General features: G+C 38.3%; 1 protein-coding gene across 3 annotated transcripts in view; it reads right to left on the reverse strand.

Moving 5' to 3' along the window:
* Positions 1-18,539, reverse strand: part of LOC139130331 (E3 ubiquitin-protein ligase MYCBP2-like) — a 688,708-nt gene that overhangs the window by 426,268 nt on the left and 243,901 nt on the right. For all 3 annotated transcript variants that reach the window (XM_070696083.1, XM_070696082.1, XM_070696081.1), the window contains exons 15-16: positions 16,307-16,517; positions 13,888-14,099 (exon numbers count right to left, since the gene is read on the reverse strand). In XM_070696083.1, coding sequence (XP_070552184.1) covers positions 13,888-14,099; positions 16,307-16,517 — 423 coding nt within the window. The remainder of the gene's footprint in view (positions 1-13,887; positions 14,100-16,306; positions 16,518-18,539) is intronic.

Raw genomic sequence — 18,539 nt, forward strand, 5'->3', positions numbered from 1 at the left:
AAAATGATTTTTGATGAAAAATGAGAAAAATTTCTGAAAAGAAAAATATATTAATTTGAGGACAATTTGAATACACTTGACTACAGTAATCCTTAGGTAGCTGTATACAAAATTCCAAAGAAATTGGACCAGTGGTTTCAGATAAGAAGACAAACAAATGTTGACGGACAACGACGGACAATACATCTATTTGACAAGTGAATTTGGTTTGGGCAGTTGTGAGAAATGTCTCTAGATGGACGGACGGACAGAACCCAAATCATAAGTCTGGCAGGAAGCCTAAAATGACCTGCCTAGGAAGAAGTGGTAAGGCAATCTATAGCAACTTCTGAATGAAAAAAGTTTGACAGTGTTGCGAAGAAATGCTGGGAAAAAACAGCTGTACAACAAATTTAGAAAAAATTGGAATTGTAGTTTCACAGAAAATAATGACCAAAAAGAGGTTAAAATGCCCCAAAAGGGCAAATATGCAAATATTTTGCACATCCATGATCCATATGTTTTCTAAAGATGAACAGCAAATTGCTGAATGAATATGACATTAAATTGGTCCAATAATCATTTCCATTCAAGGTAATAATATAATTACCAGGTCCATGGGACAATTGTGATTTACAAATTTGAGTAGGACCATCCTGAACCACTGATAATTAGTGGTGGTACCAGGTGTCCAGAATGGGTAAGCGTACCCTGCTAGCATGCTATGAACATTCAAATCAAAACCTCCACAAATAACACATTATTCGCATTAATATACTGAAAATTTCTTGTCTGTAGACTTCCGCTTCTTGCATAGACAGGCGAGCAGCAACCATCTCATTAACTGCAATGATTGACCATTACGTTTTGTACATCTAGCAGAAAAAATAGATTTAGAATATAGCTGCAAGCAGCAATGCTGGGGCAAAAGCAATCTTAAGTGGAATAAAGAAGGCAAATGTAATCAGAGAGGGCAAAGGTCATCACTGTTACACGTCTTTTTTGCAACGAAACTTTCGTTCCTTATGTTACATCTGTCAACAAAAAATCAGAACACTGGGTTTATTGCTAGCTCAAAATTAGAAATGTTCACAATTATGAGGTACTGCATGTGGCATCATAAGGTCTAAGGTTGTACCAAATATGAAGGGTATAGGACTCTTGGTTACTGAGTTATGGACAAATATGTATACTTAAGGAAAAAAGGTCATCGAGGTCACGTGATATTTTGTCAAAAACATTGTATCCACTAGTTGTCTCTATATACCATAAATCAGACCTCCAGCTCTGTTGGCTATTAGATATGTGCATAAGGATAGTTTTCAATCGGATTCGAACCCACAACATACGGCATCAGTCGCCTAGCTGAGAGGCCACAGACAGAACCACTCGGCTAAATCTCCACTCCCAAAAAAAAGAGTGGTTCAATAGCCGGCATATTTAATGAGGCATGACATATGGTATTATAAGCTTTCCCATCATACCAAATATGAAGGGTGTAGCCCTTCTGGTTACTGAGTTATGGACAGATATGTATATTTGAGGTCAAAGGTCATCGCGGTCTCGTGACATTTTGTCAAAAACATTGTATCCCATAGTCATCCCTATATACCAAAAATCAGACCTCCAGCTCTGTTGGCTTGCCCAAAATTAGATATGTGCATATTAAATGAGGCATGACATATGGTACCATAAGGTCTCCCATCATACCAAATATGAAGGTTGTAGCTCTTGTGGTTACTGAGTTACTGACAGATATGTATATTGAGGTCAAAGGTCATCGAGGTCACGTGACATTTTGTCAAGAAAATTGTATCCCATACTTATCCCCATATACCAAAAATCAGACCTGTATCTGTATTGGCGTGCCCAGAAATAGATATGTGCAAATTTAATGAGGTACCGGATATGGCACCATAAGGTCTCCCATCATACAAAATATGAAGGATGTAGCACTTATGGTTCCTGAGTTATGGACATATATGTATATTTGAGGTCAGAGGTCATCAAGGTCACATGACATTTTGTTGAAAAAATTGTATCCCATACTTATCCCCATATACCAAAAATCAGACCTCTAGCTCTATTGGCTTTCCCAGAGTTAGATATGTGCATATATTTAATGAGGTTTATGATGTGGCGTCATAAGGTCTCCAATCCTACCAAATATGAAGGGTGTAGCACTTGTGGTTACTGAAATATGGGCATATATGTATATTTGAGGTCAAAGGTCATTGAGGTCAGGTGACATTTGATCAAAAAAATTGTATCCCATACATATCCCCATCTACAAAAATCAGACCTCAAGCTCTATTGGCTTGCCCAGAATTAGATATGTGCATATTTAATGAGGTACGGCATATGGTACCATAAGGTCTCCCATCATACCCAATATGAAGGGTGTAGCCCTTGTGGTTACTGAGTTATGGACAGATATGTATATTTGAGGTCAAAGGTCACTGAGGTCACGTGACATTTTGTCAAAAAAATTGTATCCCATAGTCATCCCTATATACCAAAAATCAGACCTCCAGCTCTGTTGGCTTGCCCAAAATTAGATATGTGCATAATTAATGAGGTCTTGTCATGTGACATATTGACAATAGATTTCTATCCCATAGTACTCCCGTGTACCAAAATTCGGATCTCTAGCCCTATTGGTTAGCCTAGAATTAAATATGCGCATAATTAATGAGGTCTTGTCATGTGACATATTTACAATAGATTTCTATCCCATAGTACACCCTGTGTACCGAAATTCAGCTCTCTAGCCCTATTGGTAGCTAGAATTAGATATGCGCATAATTAATGAGGTCTGGTCATGTGACATATATACAATAGATTTCTATTCCATACTACTCCCTGTGTACCTAAATTTGGCTCTCTAGCCCTATTGGTTAGCCTAGAATTAGATATGTGCATAATTAATGAGGTCAAGGTCACGTGACTTGACCCAAAATATTTCGGTGAACATTTAAAACCAATGATCGTCTATGTCAAAAAAAGAACCAGACCCCTAGCTCTATTGGCTAGCCTGTAATGGGCATTTGTAAATCTATGGGGGAGGTCAAAGGTCACTGAAAAAATGTGAAAAAAAATGCTTTAAAAATCTCCTCAAAATCGGCCAGGCCTATGACCTTGAAATTTTGCATAAAGGAGCCTAGCCCTATGGTCTACAAAAACTTGGACAGAATTTTGATTGATTAATTTTTAAGCAAATGAAGTCATTTTGAAAGTTTGTTTTCAATATGGCCGCCAGGTCACGTGACCTATTGTTATGGTCATGTGATCAAAAAATTACTTGTGAGTTGTTTTACCTATGTGCCAAATTTGAAGTCTCTAGGTGCAACGGTGTTTGCGTGGCAGTTGCATTTAGAGCACGGAAGAAGAAGAAGAAAAAGAAAAATAGCGTTAATGACACTTTGCTCTCATTTGGTTACATGTGGCAAGGTAGAATGAGTCTATACTCGATATTTAACACACTTCTATGTACCTTAGCTAGTGATATTCATAGTCAAGTGCATTTGAACAAATTTTGATACACCATCCATTGAAGTATGGAATGGTTGGCAACTTGCAACTGTTGATCACATACACTTACACAATGCCATGCAACCTAGTACATCATAACTAGTGATAAAATCAGCCATACCAAACTAAACATGTCCCTTATAATATAAAATGCATAAAATTAATGTAGACAATATTTGGTCTCTCTACGGTCTATAGTTGCACAATCGAAGACAAAGGTAAGATGTAATAATGGGCATTCCTCACCTTCCACTGTTAATGAAGCTGCCACACCTACATGATAATGGTATGTCCCAAACTGCCACCAAGTTAAACAAACATTGCAGTGACATAGACAAATAGGGAAATTTCCAAACACAAACATATAGCAAGAAGTCTGAAGCATCAGATATGTACATCCGTTTTAAAGCTATTCTAACCGACTTTCAAAGCATCAAACCAGGGATTTGTGTAGAAGCCATTACTCACACAGACTAGTAATTCCATAAATATACAATATGAAAACAAAAAAACAAAATCCTTTGAAATCAAAGTTGGAACATTTTTTCACACAAAATTGTCATATTTACATTCACAGTTGTAAGAGTTTGTTAACTAATAACCAGACCTTGTTGGATTAAGCAGCAAAGTTTACTGACTATACAGATGACACTTACATTGTCCTGCATCTTGAAAATGAAAGACTGGTTGTATACAAAATCTGTACACCATAACTTCTTTTAGATTCACTCATAGCGACTTCCATGCAGCACTTTTTGTACAATGTGGTATGTTAGCTGCCTTGCCAAGATAACCTGACCAATGTTTATTCACCAAGTTTTCACTTTTGTTGCTCAGTAGCATTTTAGTAACCCTGACTTCATTTGAACAAATACTAATTAACAGTTGAGCATGTACATGTATCTACCACAAATACACGGGTAAAATGTGCAGCAATTCTCAATCTTTTGCAATTAGACCAGGGACTTCAAGAATATCACATTTGGCATTTAAAAAAAAAAAAACATGCAAAACATGGTACTCCAAAACTTCTTTTAAACACAACATATAGATAGCTCCATGCTAATATTTTTGTAAAACAGTGTGTCAGCTGCACTGCAAACTTCTGTCTTCCAATTTGCTCATATTTACTTATACAAATTTCATCAATTTTGATATATGGTAATCAAATGATCCTTAGAACTTAAAATCCAAATTTGATACTAGGTATCTGATATGTAACTCTCGAAAACAAGACTTTTGATAAAAAGTCAGTAAAAACTTCAAAAATACATATATACGAATTTTATGCTTCTCAATCAAACTATCGCATACATTGTTCCTCCAATCATACGCACCAAATAATAAAGTAATCATTCTCTTATCAATATAAATTGCAGATTATGAAAAATCATATTTTTTTTCTCATTCTTTTATCAACGCCTGCAAGATTCCATTGGATTATAGATAACCATCTAAACGTTCCGAAGCTGGCCACAGTTAATGTGGAAATTATTCAGTTATGAGCTCCACAAACTTGGTCTTCAGAAAGACTGGTGAATGGATGGACATACAGACAGACTGACATACAGAGACTGGCAGTGATGACATTGGCTCCTTAGTGTGCTTTGGCCCATGGAGAGTGATAAAGATATAACAAACAGCTGGATGTAATGATAAAATAGTTATATATATTGGCACTCGGGGTGAATATTATACATCAATTTGATTAGTTTCATGTCCTCTTTCTACTTAGTATGTTATAATATCTAAGACAATCAACACGCAAGGCAGTTATGTGTTGGCAAATACAGGCAAACAGCTACCTTTTCTTGATTTTCATGAACAACAGATAACTTTGACTGAAATGCTTAACAATATGCAACCAATGTTTACATTTTGCTCATACACCATGGCACCAGATACACAGAGAGATTTCAAAATATACAACCATTAACTCAAAAACCTTACAGGGAAAAGTAAACATTGTTTTCTTTCAGTGCAACTGGTGCATCCACTTTTGGAATAACTTATAAAACCAACATGTCACAAGGGTGATGGCACTGAGATCAACTTAAGAACTTTAACTGTGGTGAACTTGACTATTTGTTTCAAATCCTGACCTGACTTGGAATCTTTAACTGAGATGCAGTGCATTGTAAAATATGTGCACAGAGACATGGGGGTAGACCATTTGATATCCTGGGGGGGGGGGGGGGTCTGAAGATTGATGAGGTACATGTAGCACTATTTTCAACCTGATCCACTGTACAGTATTTTTTTCCACTCTCCCACCTTTTCTTTTAGTCAAGCCTTTTCTGGCAGATTCGTTTTTCTTTGACATTTGCTTGGAATCTATTTTTTTCTGAAAATCTTCCAGATCCCCCATCAGGATATCAAATCGTCCACCCTTTGGTATCAACAATGTTTATTTAAAGAGGTACAATGACAGGAAGTGTAGGAGCTATTTATAACCGTGACAGTTCAAACACTGAAAAAAGTTTGAAATATATTTGTTGGAAACCAAACCTGCTAAATCACCTTCAGCTGTGCTTTCTAATGATTCTTTTACCACATTTTAACACCAAATACAGTTTACCATATGAAATGCTCACAAGATCACCACATTATGTATTCTTAGTTCCTGTAGGTATAAAATCACCCAAAATCAGAAAATCTTTTCACAAATATATATTAATTTTGTTCATATCAACACAAGCTGAAAAAGTTATTGAATCAATACTGTAGACTATTTCTGTACGTTTTTTCCATCAAAAAATAAGGAAGCTTCATAAAAATGGGAAATTGAAGACGTTTCTCTGAAAATTTAAAACAAGCAACCTGGCAGCTAATAGAGCTCCTTTGTGTTATGTAGAGAATAACTTTTTGTGACATGTGTTGATGAAGGAGGAAATCTTTGACAGCCCACTTCAGGTCAGCCAGACCAAAATGGCAAATATAGCTGCAAAAATATGTAATTGAAGAAGATATAATTTGAACATATTAAATTAAGATCATACATTGGAAAATTTCTACTCAATATCAAAGCTATTAAAAAAGATTTTGTAAAACAAATTTTTTGACCAAAAGAGCAAAAATTGCCCCAAAAATACAAAATTGCAGATTTCATCCTGATTTCAATATTTCATATTAAGATAAACCCTAGGAACCTGTATACCAAACATAAACGATATCAAATGAGCAGTTTTTGAGAAATACATTTTTTGACCAAAAAATGCCAAAAATTTGCCCAAAAAATACAAAATTGCAAATTTCATAAGAATTTGAATACATCACATTTTGATCAACCTTATGAACCTGCAGACCAAATATCAAAGGCATCAGATGAGTAGTTTTTGGAAGAAAATTGGGGAAAATTGCCCCAAAATTACAAATACTAAAAATTTACTACAATTTTTACAAACTTGACTGAGGTCATCCCGAGGAACATGGATACCAACTTTTAAAGCAATCAGACAAGCTATTTCAGTAAAAAAGGTTTTTCTACTAAAATCTGAAAAAAATTACCCAAAAATACAAACATGCAAATATCATCCTCAGTTGTACACACCTAACTTAGAATAACTAAATGAACCTACATATCAAGTTTCAACCAAATCTGACCAACGGTTACTGAGTTTTAGCAGTTTGCAGCATTTTTCCTTTTTTTACCTCATTTGCATATTTTTGACACTGACATGTTCATTTGAACAAATTCACATCTCCACCCCTAGGTGCACCTGTACACCAAATACTAAGCTGGTAGCTGCTGCGGTTTAGGAGTTTTTGATGTGGACGGACTAACAGACATACATACATACATACATACACACACACAGACGCCATGTTAATGAGATGCAAATGAAATGATTCACCTTATAAGCTCTCTTTGGTGTACCAAATGAGAGCTAATAATAATAATAATAATACAAGGCAGTATTGCTGAAGGCAATGAGTACTTGGGCCGTGATAGAGTAATTTTGAGGACAATATACGGTATACTACTATTCAAATATGGTCTTGAATTTCTCCTGTCAATTAGGCATTTGATTAACTGGTTATTAAACGAAGCAATGGCATGACAACGGCAAAATATGTCTAGCAACTTTTGTGGAGTTTGAGGCAGGGGTTCTTTATTTATAGTGAAAATTACTTAAACTCCTTAATATTCAAATAATAGCAAATTTCTTTGTTCTCGATGGTAGATGTCTAATATTTAGATGGGCATATTTAGATTTCTACCCTATAGTTATCCCTATATACCAAAAATCGGACATCCAGCTCTATTGGCTTGCTCAGAATTAGATATGCACATAATTAATGAGGTACAATATGTGGTGTCATAAGGTGTCCCATCATACCAAATATGAAGGGTGTAGCACTTGTGGTTACTAAGTTGTGGACAAATATATCTATTTGAGGTCAAAGGTCATTGAGGTCACGTGACATTTTGTCAAAATAATTGTATTGCTAAGTTATTCCTATATACCAAAAATCAGACCTCTAGCTCTATTGGCTCGCTCGCTTGAAAACAATCTCATAAACCTGGCCATATGGGCAACTGTGTATGGGCAGCTGAATACTTGACTTCCCGGAGAAGGCGAGCTGTCACGTTCAAGCTCAGGATTATTTGTCGATCAAATTTCAGTAAATTTACCTTACCTAGATAAAATTTTGTCCATAGGCTGAAATGTCGCCGAATTTTGACGAAATTGCATCGATTTTTCAGGTTCATATCCGACATTTTTGAGTTTTGAGTGCAGACAGAAATAAGTTTTGAGGCAACATGGCTGCGACCCCATGTTGACCCCGGTATCTGCTAAAGTGCGGGTTGTGGGCTGCGGGTTTTTAGAATTATGGCTAGATTTCTAATATATGTAATATGGCATTTAGTATATAAGAAATAAAACCTTTAGAATGTGTCTATTAGGGATGGACCATTAGACCTTGGGAGGGGGGGGTGGTCACAATGAAATTGTGAAAATTTTTTTTTACTATTGTAAATTTCTGAATTTTTTTTTTTTCCAATGAGATTAGCTGTGCAATTTTTTTTTTCAGAGTAAATTTTCAGATTTATAATTTTTTTTTAGTTCGTTGCTGTCTGAAGATAAAGAGGGCAAGATATGGTGCCAAGCACCACAAGCGGCCACGCAAGCGGTCACGGGGGGGGGGGGGGGGGGGGGAGGTCAGGAGAGGGGTGTCCCCCTGCTGCTGTTGGAGCTTTTGAAAAATAGAGATTAAAATGGTGTTATAGAGATTAAAATGGTGTTATTTGGTGGCACTTGGGGAGTATTTTTGCGGGGGAGGTCAGGAGGGGGTGTCCCCCTCCTGCCGTTGGAGCTTTGAAAAATAGAGATTAAAATGGTGTTATTTGGTGGCACTTGGGGAGTATTTTGCGGGGGGTGGTCAGGAGGGGGTGTCCCCCTCCTGCTGTTGGAGCTTTTGAAAAATAGAGATTAAAATGGTGTTATTTGGTGGCACTTGGGGAGTATTTTTGCGGGGGGTGGTCAGGAGGGGGTGTCCCCCTCCTGCCGTTGGAGCTTTTGAAAAATAGAGATTAAAATGGTTTTATTTGGTGGCACTTGGGGAGTATTTTTGCGGGGGGGTGGTCAGGGGGTGTCCCCCTCCTGCCGTTGGAGCTTTTGAAAAATAGAGATTAAAATGGTGTTATTTGGTGGCACTTGGGAGTATTTTTGCGGGGGGGGGGGGGGGGGGGGGGGGGGTGGTCAGGAGGGGGTGTCCCCTCCTGTCGTTGGAGCTTTTGAAAAATAGAGATAAAAATGGTGTTATTTGGTGGCACTTTGGGAGCATTTTTTTCGGATTACACATCTTCCTCTGAAACATGGTCTTCTTGCTCCTCAGTAGCTTCCTATAGTTTTGAAAATTGACTATTTGGTTTCCTGGCTTCCCTTTTACTGCGTGGTGAAATGCCTACATTCACCCCACCAAACATCATGCATATCTCATGATTTACAATTGATTTTGACAAGCTGAGAAGCTAAAATAAGCTAAATAATAAAGTTAAATTTGCATATTTGTGTTTTTAGAGCAATTGTTGCCCTTTTTTGATCAAAACATCTATTTCTCTGCAGCAGCATGTCCAAATTGATTGGATGTGTATAGATGTGTTGAAATTTCAATATTTGTCTTTTTAGGGCAATTTATGCCATTCATGGTCAAAAAATCTGTATTCTCTGAAAGGGCTTGTCCAATTTCTTTGAAATTTGCTACACAAAAACGATTATTCATGCAGATTTATTCAGTATTTGCTATCGAGAAACTTTCAAAGTTCAAGCCTTTTGTGTGTTTTTGTGTTGGGATTTGTTGGATAGATGGCATTCTACGTAGCGTATTGTTGAATGTTAAAACATGTGTTGCTGTTGTTTTTTGAGGCTGTTTTTTGAGAAAAAAGAATTGAAAATGCCTTTTTAAAAGCAAAATAATACATAATGACTTGATATGTTGTTTTATCATTGACGTGTTTCTACTTGTTCACCCATTCTTGCATTCATCATTGCAATAAAATGCCGTGAAAAAAATGAAACTGATGTGGCCTACATCTGTTTACCTTGATCTTAAAAGGCAAATACAACTTTCTGTCTTGACAACCATACCATAGTTTCAATGTTTTACCTAGTGTACCTGCTTGGTTTGTACGCAGGAAACAAGTAGAAAACAGGCTCTATAATTTCATAATTTTCACGTGATCAGAATACAAAAGTCCTGAAAAGATAAGATAATCACAACTTCCAGTATAAGGGATACAGTCACTCTAAATGTATAAATTAAAATTAAAAATGTGCCTGGAGGATGTACTAAAAAATACAGAAAGTTGCTTTTGTCGGTAAAATCTAAAAAAATTCAAAATTTTAAAGACTCTTGCAGATTTTTTTTTCACGCCTTTGTCTTCTTATTTATTTTTTTTTTATTTTGCAAACTAGTTTGAAGATTTTTCTTTCCTAACTTTCTGCTCTGAAAATTTTTTTTTTCTGTTTTTGACCACCCCCCCTCCCAAGATCTAATGGTTCGTCCCTTATCAATAATGATGATCAGGTCTATCGTACAGTATCCCTTTTCCTGCGAAGTCCATATTTCACCATCAGGTCAAGATGGTTAAAATTAATGAAACACTACTATATGGTGTATTTTAACGTAATACTGTATATTTGAGGCTGTTGAAAAAATCAATGCTGTAAACTTGATTTTTTGGACTAAAGATGCTATAACTGACCAAACCAAATGGGTGAAAATACGTCATGTTTCTGAAAAAATCAAAATCTGCTAAACTAAAAGCGGCGATTCCGAGGACCAATTTATTTATTCCGAGCTGCCTGGCCATTACAAATAATTAGGGATCTGAATCACTTTTCTTTCTTGCCATGGATGTGAGTGAGAAATATACGTAATACCAGACTGACAAAAAAAAATCGCGCCTCGGAAATGTCGCCACTTATCGCGGAATGAAAATTGTTACATTTCTAGTATCAGGCCATAGGAAGTAAATTCTTTGTAATGCATCCATTCACAATTCGGTTCCAGGGCAACTCATACAGAAAATTAAACAATGCCTAGTTAAATGCAATGCATAAGGAAAGATTTGACTTAAAAAAGCGTAGAAGTGATGTGTATTGTAAATGCCGTGTATTTTTCATGAAATCTTTAAAAAGAAAAAGACGTACAACAAAGGACTTAGTTTACTTTGCCGTTTCGGTTCAAGCGAGGTCGCGACCTCAGAGAACGACATTCTGCTAACATTTTACGCGAGAATTTCAGTGGGAAAAACACGCCGGTGCGTTGCCTTATTTTCAGGAATCGATCTAATAGGAATATTTTTGGATGAGTTTGTGTTCTGCAGCTCTCAATAATTTATCTCCTAATATCATGACGTATGACTTGCACCTGCAGTATAGTCGCTCCATGCCGGTATGCCCCGTTCAAGCATTTGATCCAGCGTGACTTTGAAAAGTTTCCTAGGACTATAATCGCGTTCACCACAATAAAATTATTTGAAACGGCGTTGAAAACGATTTTGAAAATTGTGCTTTTATCGGCGGTTGAACTAATCTGAAGTGTGAGAAGGGCGAAAATGATATCAAAAAACACACATTTTTTCATGCCCGCCACCCGCAGCCCGCAACCCGCAAAATAGCGCATCCGGTTGACCCCTAGCCCTGCGTACGATGCTATGTGCTACAGCTAACACACAGCATCGTACTCAGGGCTAGCGAGATAGTTGCCGACATCGACGGTTATTTACGAGAAGTGAATAAAAGACTATCATTTTTGGAAGCGATCGAGTAGCTGAGGTAGGCTGGGATACGACTTGGGCCCAAGAACGCTGAATTTCGGCAGTAATTTGGCTTTTTACGTGAAGTCCCAAAATGGATTTGAAGTCACCGAACCTACGTACGGGTCTTTGCAGGGCTGTGGTGAGCGGGGCTATAGCTGTAGCGGAACACACAGCATTGTACGCAGGGCTAGTTGACCCCAAGTGAAAATGTGTTCGCGATCAAATCTTCCTATATTTTTTTCAGAATTTTCGACAAAATCATTGCTTCTTAAATCTTTTGTAAAATATAAAATACTAAAATAAAAATGCGATGTGCCATGTCTCCAGATTTCTAAAACATCGTTCGTTGACCGTTCGACGGAATACTCATTTCGCAAACTTGTGACGCAGTTGAAATTCAATACTGACCGCCAAATAATCTTAATGGGACGACATCATTCTAGACCCCGGTTCTAGACATCCTCCAAATTATCCAACCATTCGCGTTAGAGTTCAGCTCGCTTAGAGTATCATAACATTCTTCGGCCTTCGTTTAGATCGACCCTAATCTCTCCCATTTAGGAAATAAATACACAAGCTACCTCGACAAAACTTCGTGCACCATCCAGGACCAAACGCACTACAAATCTGTCTTGACGTCATCATCTCCTTACATGGTAATCGGCATACCGTATTTTTTAGCAAAGGAGACACAGAATACGTCGGAGTATTCAGTTTCAAAACGTATTACATTGTGTGATGTTGTCAAAAAAAGGTAATGTTACTGCAGTGGTATAAATTACAAAACACAAAAGTTCAAATCAGTTTATTTTGGACTGGCTTTACCCAACATTTCATATTGTTTCTTATGCCAGATTTGACCACGTACTTACTGGCGACCCCTTTACATGCAAATTTTGTGTCAAATGGTGTGTTCTCCTGGAAAAACAAACGTACGATTTCTATATGAAGGAGGCGAAATTTGCCCTCAAAACTCGAAACCACCCCTTTATGGGGTGTACCTAGCTATTTTGAACGAGCTTCTCGAATCTGCAGCTCTATTTCGAAATGATGGTCTGGTTTTCTCAGCTCAAGGATAAGTGTTCTCCATCGCTGTGGGCATTACTATTCTCAACTGGGGGTACAGTTTCCAGTCGTAATGTTTTCATTGTGTCCGGGATATAAAACCTTTCCTTTTCAAACTTTCACTTTGATTAACACTAGTCCACATCTTGTCAGCGATTAAACATGTTTCAAGTTTAAATGTTAAATTCTGGTCTCGAGCCCTCCTGTTCAACCAAACTGAAATTACCCCTCCCACTTTGGCTCGTCCAGTGGGTGTAGCAAGGGTCGTGCCATCGCCTAGGAAACGGAGGGTGCATTAATTGTTGCATTTCGATGCACATTTTGATTATATTCAGAAGATTTTGTGGCAAAAACTCAGATAGAGAAGCATTAATATTCACATCTCACTTATTCAAGACTGGCCGAGAGCAGCACTTCCATTCAGTTAACATCATTACGCCATTTATTATGCCAAGAAAGATGAAGCCAAGACATTTTGCCCTCCCTGGTCTCAGCCAGAAATGGTTATACCTTACAGAGTTTTTTCCCACGGAATGAAAACAAATGTACTTGGGCTGAGGCCCAAGTACAATAATAAAAAACAGAACGATTACTAGAGGGTTTCGGATCCATGGTCTCGAAACCCTAAAAATGGCTGCCAGCCGGCCATATTGGATTGAATCGTAAAACAAATCAATGTGCATATGTATGGCATAGGTAATAATCCTTGTACCAAGTTTGAATGAAATCGCTCCAGGCGTCTCTGAGATATCTGCGTGAACAGACGGACAGACGCATGCACGCACGCACGGACATGACCAAATGTATAGGTCCCCCTGGACAGTGTCCATGGGGACTAAAAAGAGGCCAGAAAAAAATAGCGAAAATAACTTCCAAGTGAAAATAAAGTATTCCACAGTATCTAATTAGATTGCTACGTTGAATTGGTTAAATTAGATTCTACTGGAAATATCATCTTACACTGATATTGACCAAGTTGAGCTGATAATAATGGATAAAGCTGGTGGAAAAGAGCTCAATATAAAATAAAGCTGAGTTCTTACCCTTAGCTTTTGCAACCCTTCTTTTCAGTTGATGTCTCAATCTATCTTCAATGTGTTTCTTTGCGATGAGGTCCAATGGAATGAGCTCACCATGTCTTGCTAGAGCTTCTAGCCAACCACCTGAGAATTCTTTGTCTTGAGATTCACCACCACATGATTTACAACAACCACATTTGGAACAACCTGACTCACCAGTCCCACACCCACACAACCTGAAATAATTTTCAATGTTATGAATTTCTTGATGCTGAAAGCAACACAATGAAGCCCTATAACAGCACCTCTTGCAGATTTCAAAAGGATTCCACTCCCCTCTGTTGTTTAAAATTTATTAGGTCTAATTTCTTGAAAAAAGTTGTTAATATCAGTCTCTCTACAGATTTGTCACATATTTTGTAACAAATTTTGGGAAGAACAATAAGCTCATATCCCTATATATACATGCATTCCCATACACAGGCTGTCATATATACATGTAATGTGATAAGGTGCCACTCTACCATTTATTGCACAGCAAAATCAATACAAATATCAAGAAGTTACGCCTATCCATTTGTGTTATAATGTACACACCTGTGTCACTTCTTAACACATTAGATTTGATGAACTATGGGACTACACTTTCATTCCTGGGACCCTGTTAGTCTGGTTCCCTGACCCATTTTCCCCGGTAGAGGGCGTGGGGAAATATAGGGTCAGGTACCGGCAAATGTAAACATGGACGCTATTAGGTTAAAATAAAACAAGCTGTGATTGGATGAAAGTAACACTTGTAACTTTTTCTCATGTTTCTTGGGTTTCGCACTTTCAGGCTCACTTGACACCAACTTTTTGTTTGTACCATAAAGCCGTGGAAGTAGAAAGAAAGACTTTTTACCTCCATGATTTAGTCACTGTGATTTTAGCACACCTCTTGATACTTTTAGAACGTCGACATGATGCCTGGCATTTTTCACTAAATTTGGACTCCATTCTATCCATCGAAATCAATCGTCGTTCACATTCCAACAAAGTTTGCTTTCAATTAGCTGTGATATCGCAGCAGTACTTGTGGGGTGTATCGCACGTGCTCGGATCATTGGGGTCTCGCCACAGTCGGCGATGACCTCAATGACCCTAGCGCGTTCGATACACCCCACAAGTACTGCTGCGATATCACAGCCAGCCTTCAATCAACTCAATTTCCCCGTACTTCTGGATTAATCCTTTCAGTTTATGTTTCCCGTCTTGTGTGCCAATGTTTTGGCACATTTGGTTCGCATACCAGTGTTCGAACATAATTCTGATCCAGTCGAATTTTGACCGGCGTTTTCATGGTAGCAGCCATATTTGTTGTAGCATGTTCTGTCAGTGACTAACCTCCGCCATCTTGAACAAAATTCTGTTCACGATGGCTACCCGGTACCTGACCCTATTTTTCCCCACGCCCTCTACTGGGGAAAATGGGTCAGGGAACCAGACTAGGACCCTGTTAGGGCAATATGAACTACACTTACACTCCTGGGACCCAGTTAGGGCAATATGGATTACACACTTACATTCCTGGGACCCAGTTAGGGCAATATGGACTACACTTACATTCCTTGGACTCTGTTAGGGCAATGTGGACAACACTTTCATTCCTGGGACCCTGTTAGAGCAATATTGAGTACACTTACACTCCCGGGACCCTGTTAGGGCAATATGGACTACACTTACATTCCTAGTACCCTGTTAGGGCAATATGGACTACACTTATATTCCTCGTACCCTATTAGGGCAATATGAACTACACTTACACTCCTGGGACCCAGTTAGGGCAATATGGATTACACTTACATTCCTTGGACTCTGTTAGGGCAATATGGACTACACTTACATTCCTTGGACTCTGTTAGGGCAATGTGGACTACACTTTCATTCCTGGGACCCTGTTAGAGTAATATTGAGTACACTTAAACTCCTGGGACCCTGTTAGGGCAATATGGACTACACTTACATTCCTGGTACCCTATTAGGGCAATATGGACTACACATATATTCCTGGTACCCTGTTAGGGCAATATGAACTACACTTACACTCCTGGGACCCAGTTAGGGCAATATGGATTACACTTACATTCCTTGGACTCTGTTAGGGCAATATGGACTACACTTACATTCCTTGGACTCTGTTAGGGCAATGTGGACTACACTTTCATTCCTGGGACCCTGTTAGAGTAATATTGAGTACACTTACACTCCTGGGACCCTGTTAGGGCAATATGGACTACACTTACATTCCTGGTACCCTATTAGGGCAATATGGACTACACTTATATTCCTGGTACCCCTGTTAGGGCAATATGAACTATACTTACACTCCTGGGACCCAGTTAGGGCAATATGGACTACACTTACATTCCTTGGACTCTGTTAGGGCAATATGGACTGCACTTACATTCCTGGTACCCTGTTAGGGCCACCACTGCTGATACAGCTAGCACCATATCCTGTACATTCACCACAAACTGTGCAGACCATGCATTGTTCAGTTTTCCATTTATGTGAACCATGAGAACATATCCCTTCACTCTCATCACCATCAGCTTCATCTTCATCATTCTCTTCATCGTTTCCTCCTGTTGCCATGCCAGCTGCCAAAGTTCCACCTTTTATATTGAATGATATCAATACCATATCAGCTAACAATGTGACTCAATTGGCTAGTATTAAACCCTCATATACTGTGGCAATGAAAATGAAACTACCTTTGGAACTGACATGTCTGATATGTATGTGCAATTTTAACTGACTTCTGTCAGTTAGTTGTGTACCACCACAATATAGAAACAGAATCATACCTTGATTTTTCCCACTGCCTTCATCTGTGATAGAGATACCAAAACAATACTACAGATTTGCTCGTTGCCTTCATTTGCAATATAGATACCATAACGATACAATTTTTCCTGCTGCCTTCATCTACATGTTATGTTATCAAAGAATCAGCCTCTAGATGCCGAGCTACGGCCAGTAGTTGGTGAAAATGCATGAAATACATTTTTGAAACTAACGTGCTATGTTGTATGCGACTTTTCACTATACAACCCAAATGTGTATGACAAATGTGCATGACTATACACAGTAAAAGTTTGCACATTAGACATTTTAGACACGTTAGGGCATGATAGAATTTAGCTAAAGACCCTAAAATGATACACTTTAGACATTTTAGATACGTTAGGTCCATAAACATTTGGTCGGCCCGTTACATGATAGGTTTAAACCTGGCATGATAGAATTTGAATTATCTTGAGACCCTAAAATGATAAACACGTTAGACATTTTAGACAGGGTTAGGTCCGTACACGTTTGATCGGCACGCTAAACGATAGATTTGCACCATTGACATGACAGAATTTGAATTATCTTGAGACCCTTAAAGGCAGGGGGAGCCTAGAAATACCCTCTATCTCCCTAGGCATTCATAATCCAACATGAGTGGCACATGGTAGCAGTGTCAACGAATGCTCCTGGAAATCTGGATCTTTCAAGCACCATGGTGTAAATTAAAGCACTGTTCCAACATATTACGTTTTGTGAATACTTATGGAATCACCTTGTCGGCGAAATTCTCTCATTTTTTCTATTTTAAGTTACTTTTTGATGCCAAAACTGCTTCGATGCTGTGTCCGAAGCGTCCAAAGAACAATAGATGAAAGTGTTCAAACAGCTGCCAATCACGAGGGAACGTGCAAAGGTGCAAACAATCAAACATTTGTTGTGTACATCGGATCGATTACGATGTCAACAATGAATAAACGATTCTTACTATATACTGAGCAAAATACTCGACCAACGGTTACATGGACAAAACCGGCGACATGAGGACTCATTTTCGATCGAGCACGAAGAACTACTTTTCTAACTACTTTCAGCTGAAATCAACTCGATTCCGATCTATTCCTACACTTGGAGCTACCAAAGTAGTAGCTCCATGGCCTACCCAAATCACTCAACCGCTCACAGACGGCGAAAAATTGCTCTCGTGACGTCCAAAACCGTTGTTTGCTGGCAATGCACGGTCAAAGGCCAATGCAGTGGCCGGCCATTGGATACGTTCATGCGACGATTATACAGGTGCCCATGAGCTCCATTATTTCCCGGCGGTCGGGTCGAGGCAATGAAACTAAATCGCGATCCATTCATCTCTGTTGGAGTTGTCCAAAAAGAGACACTTGACATAAATTATAGCATCAAATGTTGACCGTTCAGACTGAAACATGATGAAAGGTCTGAAGATCGCCGTGATGTCGTTCTTCTCTATACGTTTTTCTGAGCTTGTTTTTTGACTAAATTGCTCTAATATTATCTGACGTGTGTTTGAAATCTTTATCAACTTTTCTTTCCGGACCAGGGCGCAACTTTACCTTTTTTACTTTCATAGTAACCTAGGATTCATTTAATTCGCTGATTAATAGACCCTTCTGTTCTTCCTCGATTGTCTGTAACTGACTTTACTTTCCCAATATCGATATTGCGTTTGCACTCAGGTGTCTTGAAACTTACGTCATTCCCTGAAATAGTTTTCAGACAAACGCAAGAAATTTGACAACTACTAACGAATAGTCGGCAAAATTTACAGAAACTAGCAACAATAATTACATGTATGGTAATTTTACCGTCTTTAG

Source organism: Ptychodera flava, chromosome 4, assembly GCF_041260155.1.
Source record: "Ptychodera flava strain L36383 chromosome 4, AS_Pfla_20210202, whole genome shotgun sequence".
NCBI classification, from domain to species: domain Eukaryota; kingdom Metazoa; phylum Hemichordata; class Enteropneusta; family Ptychoderidae; genus Ptychodera; species Ptychodera flava.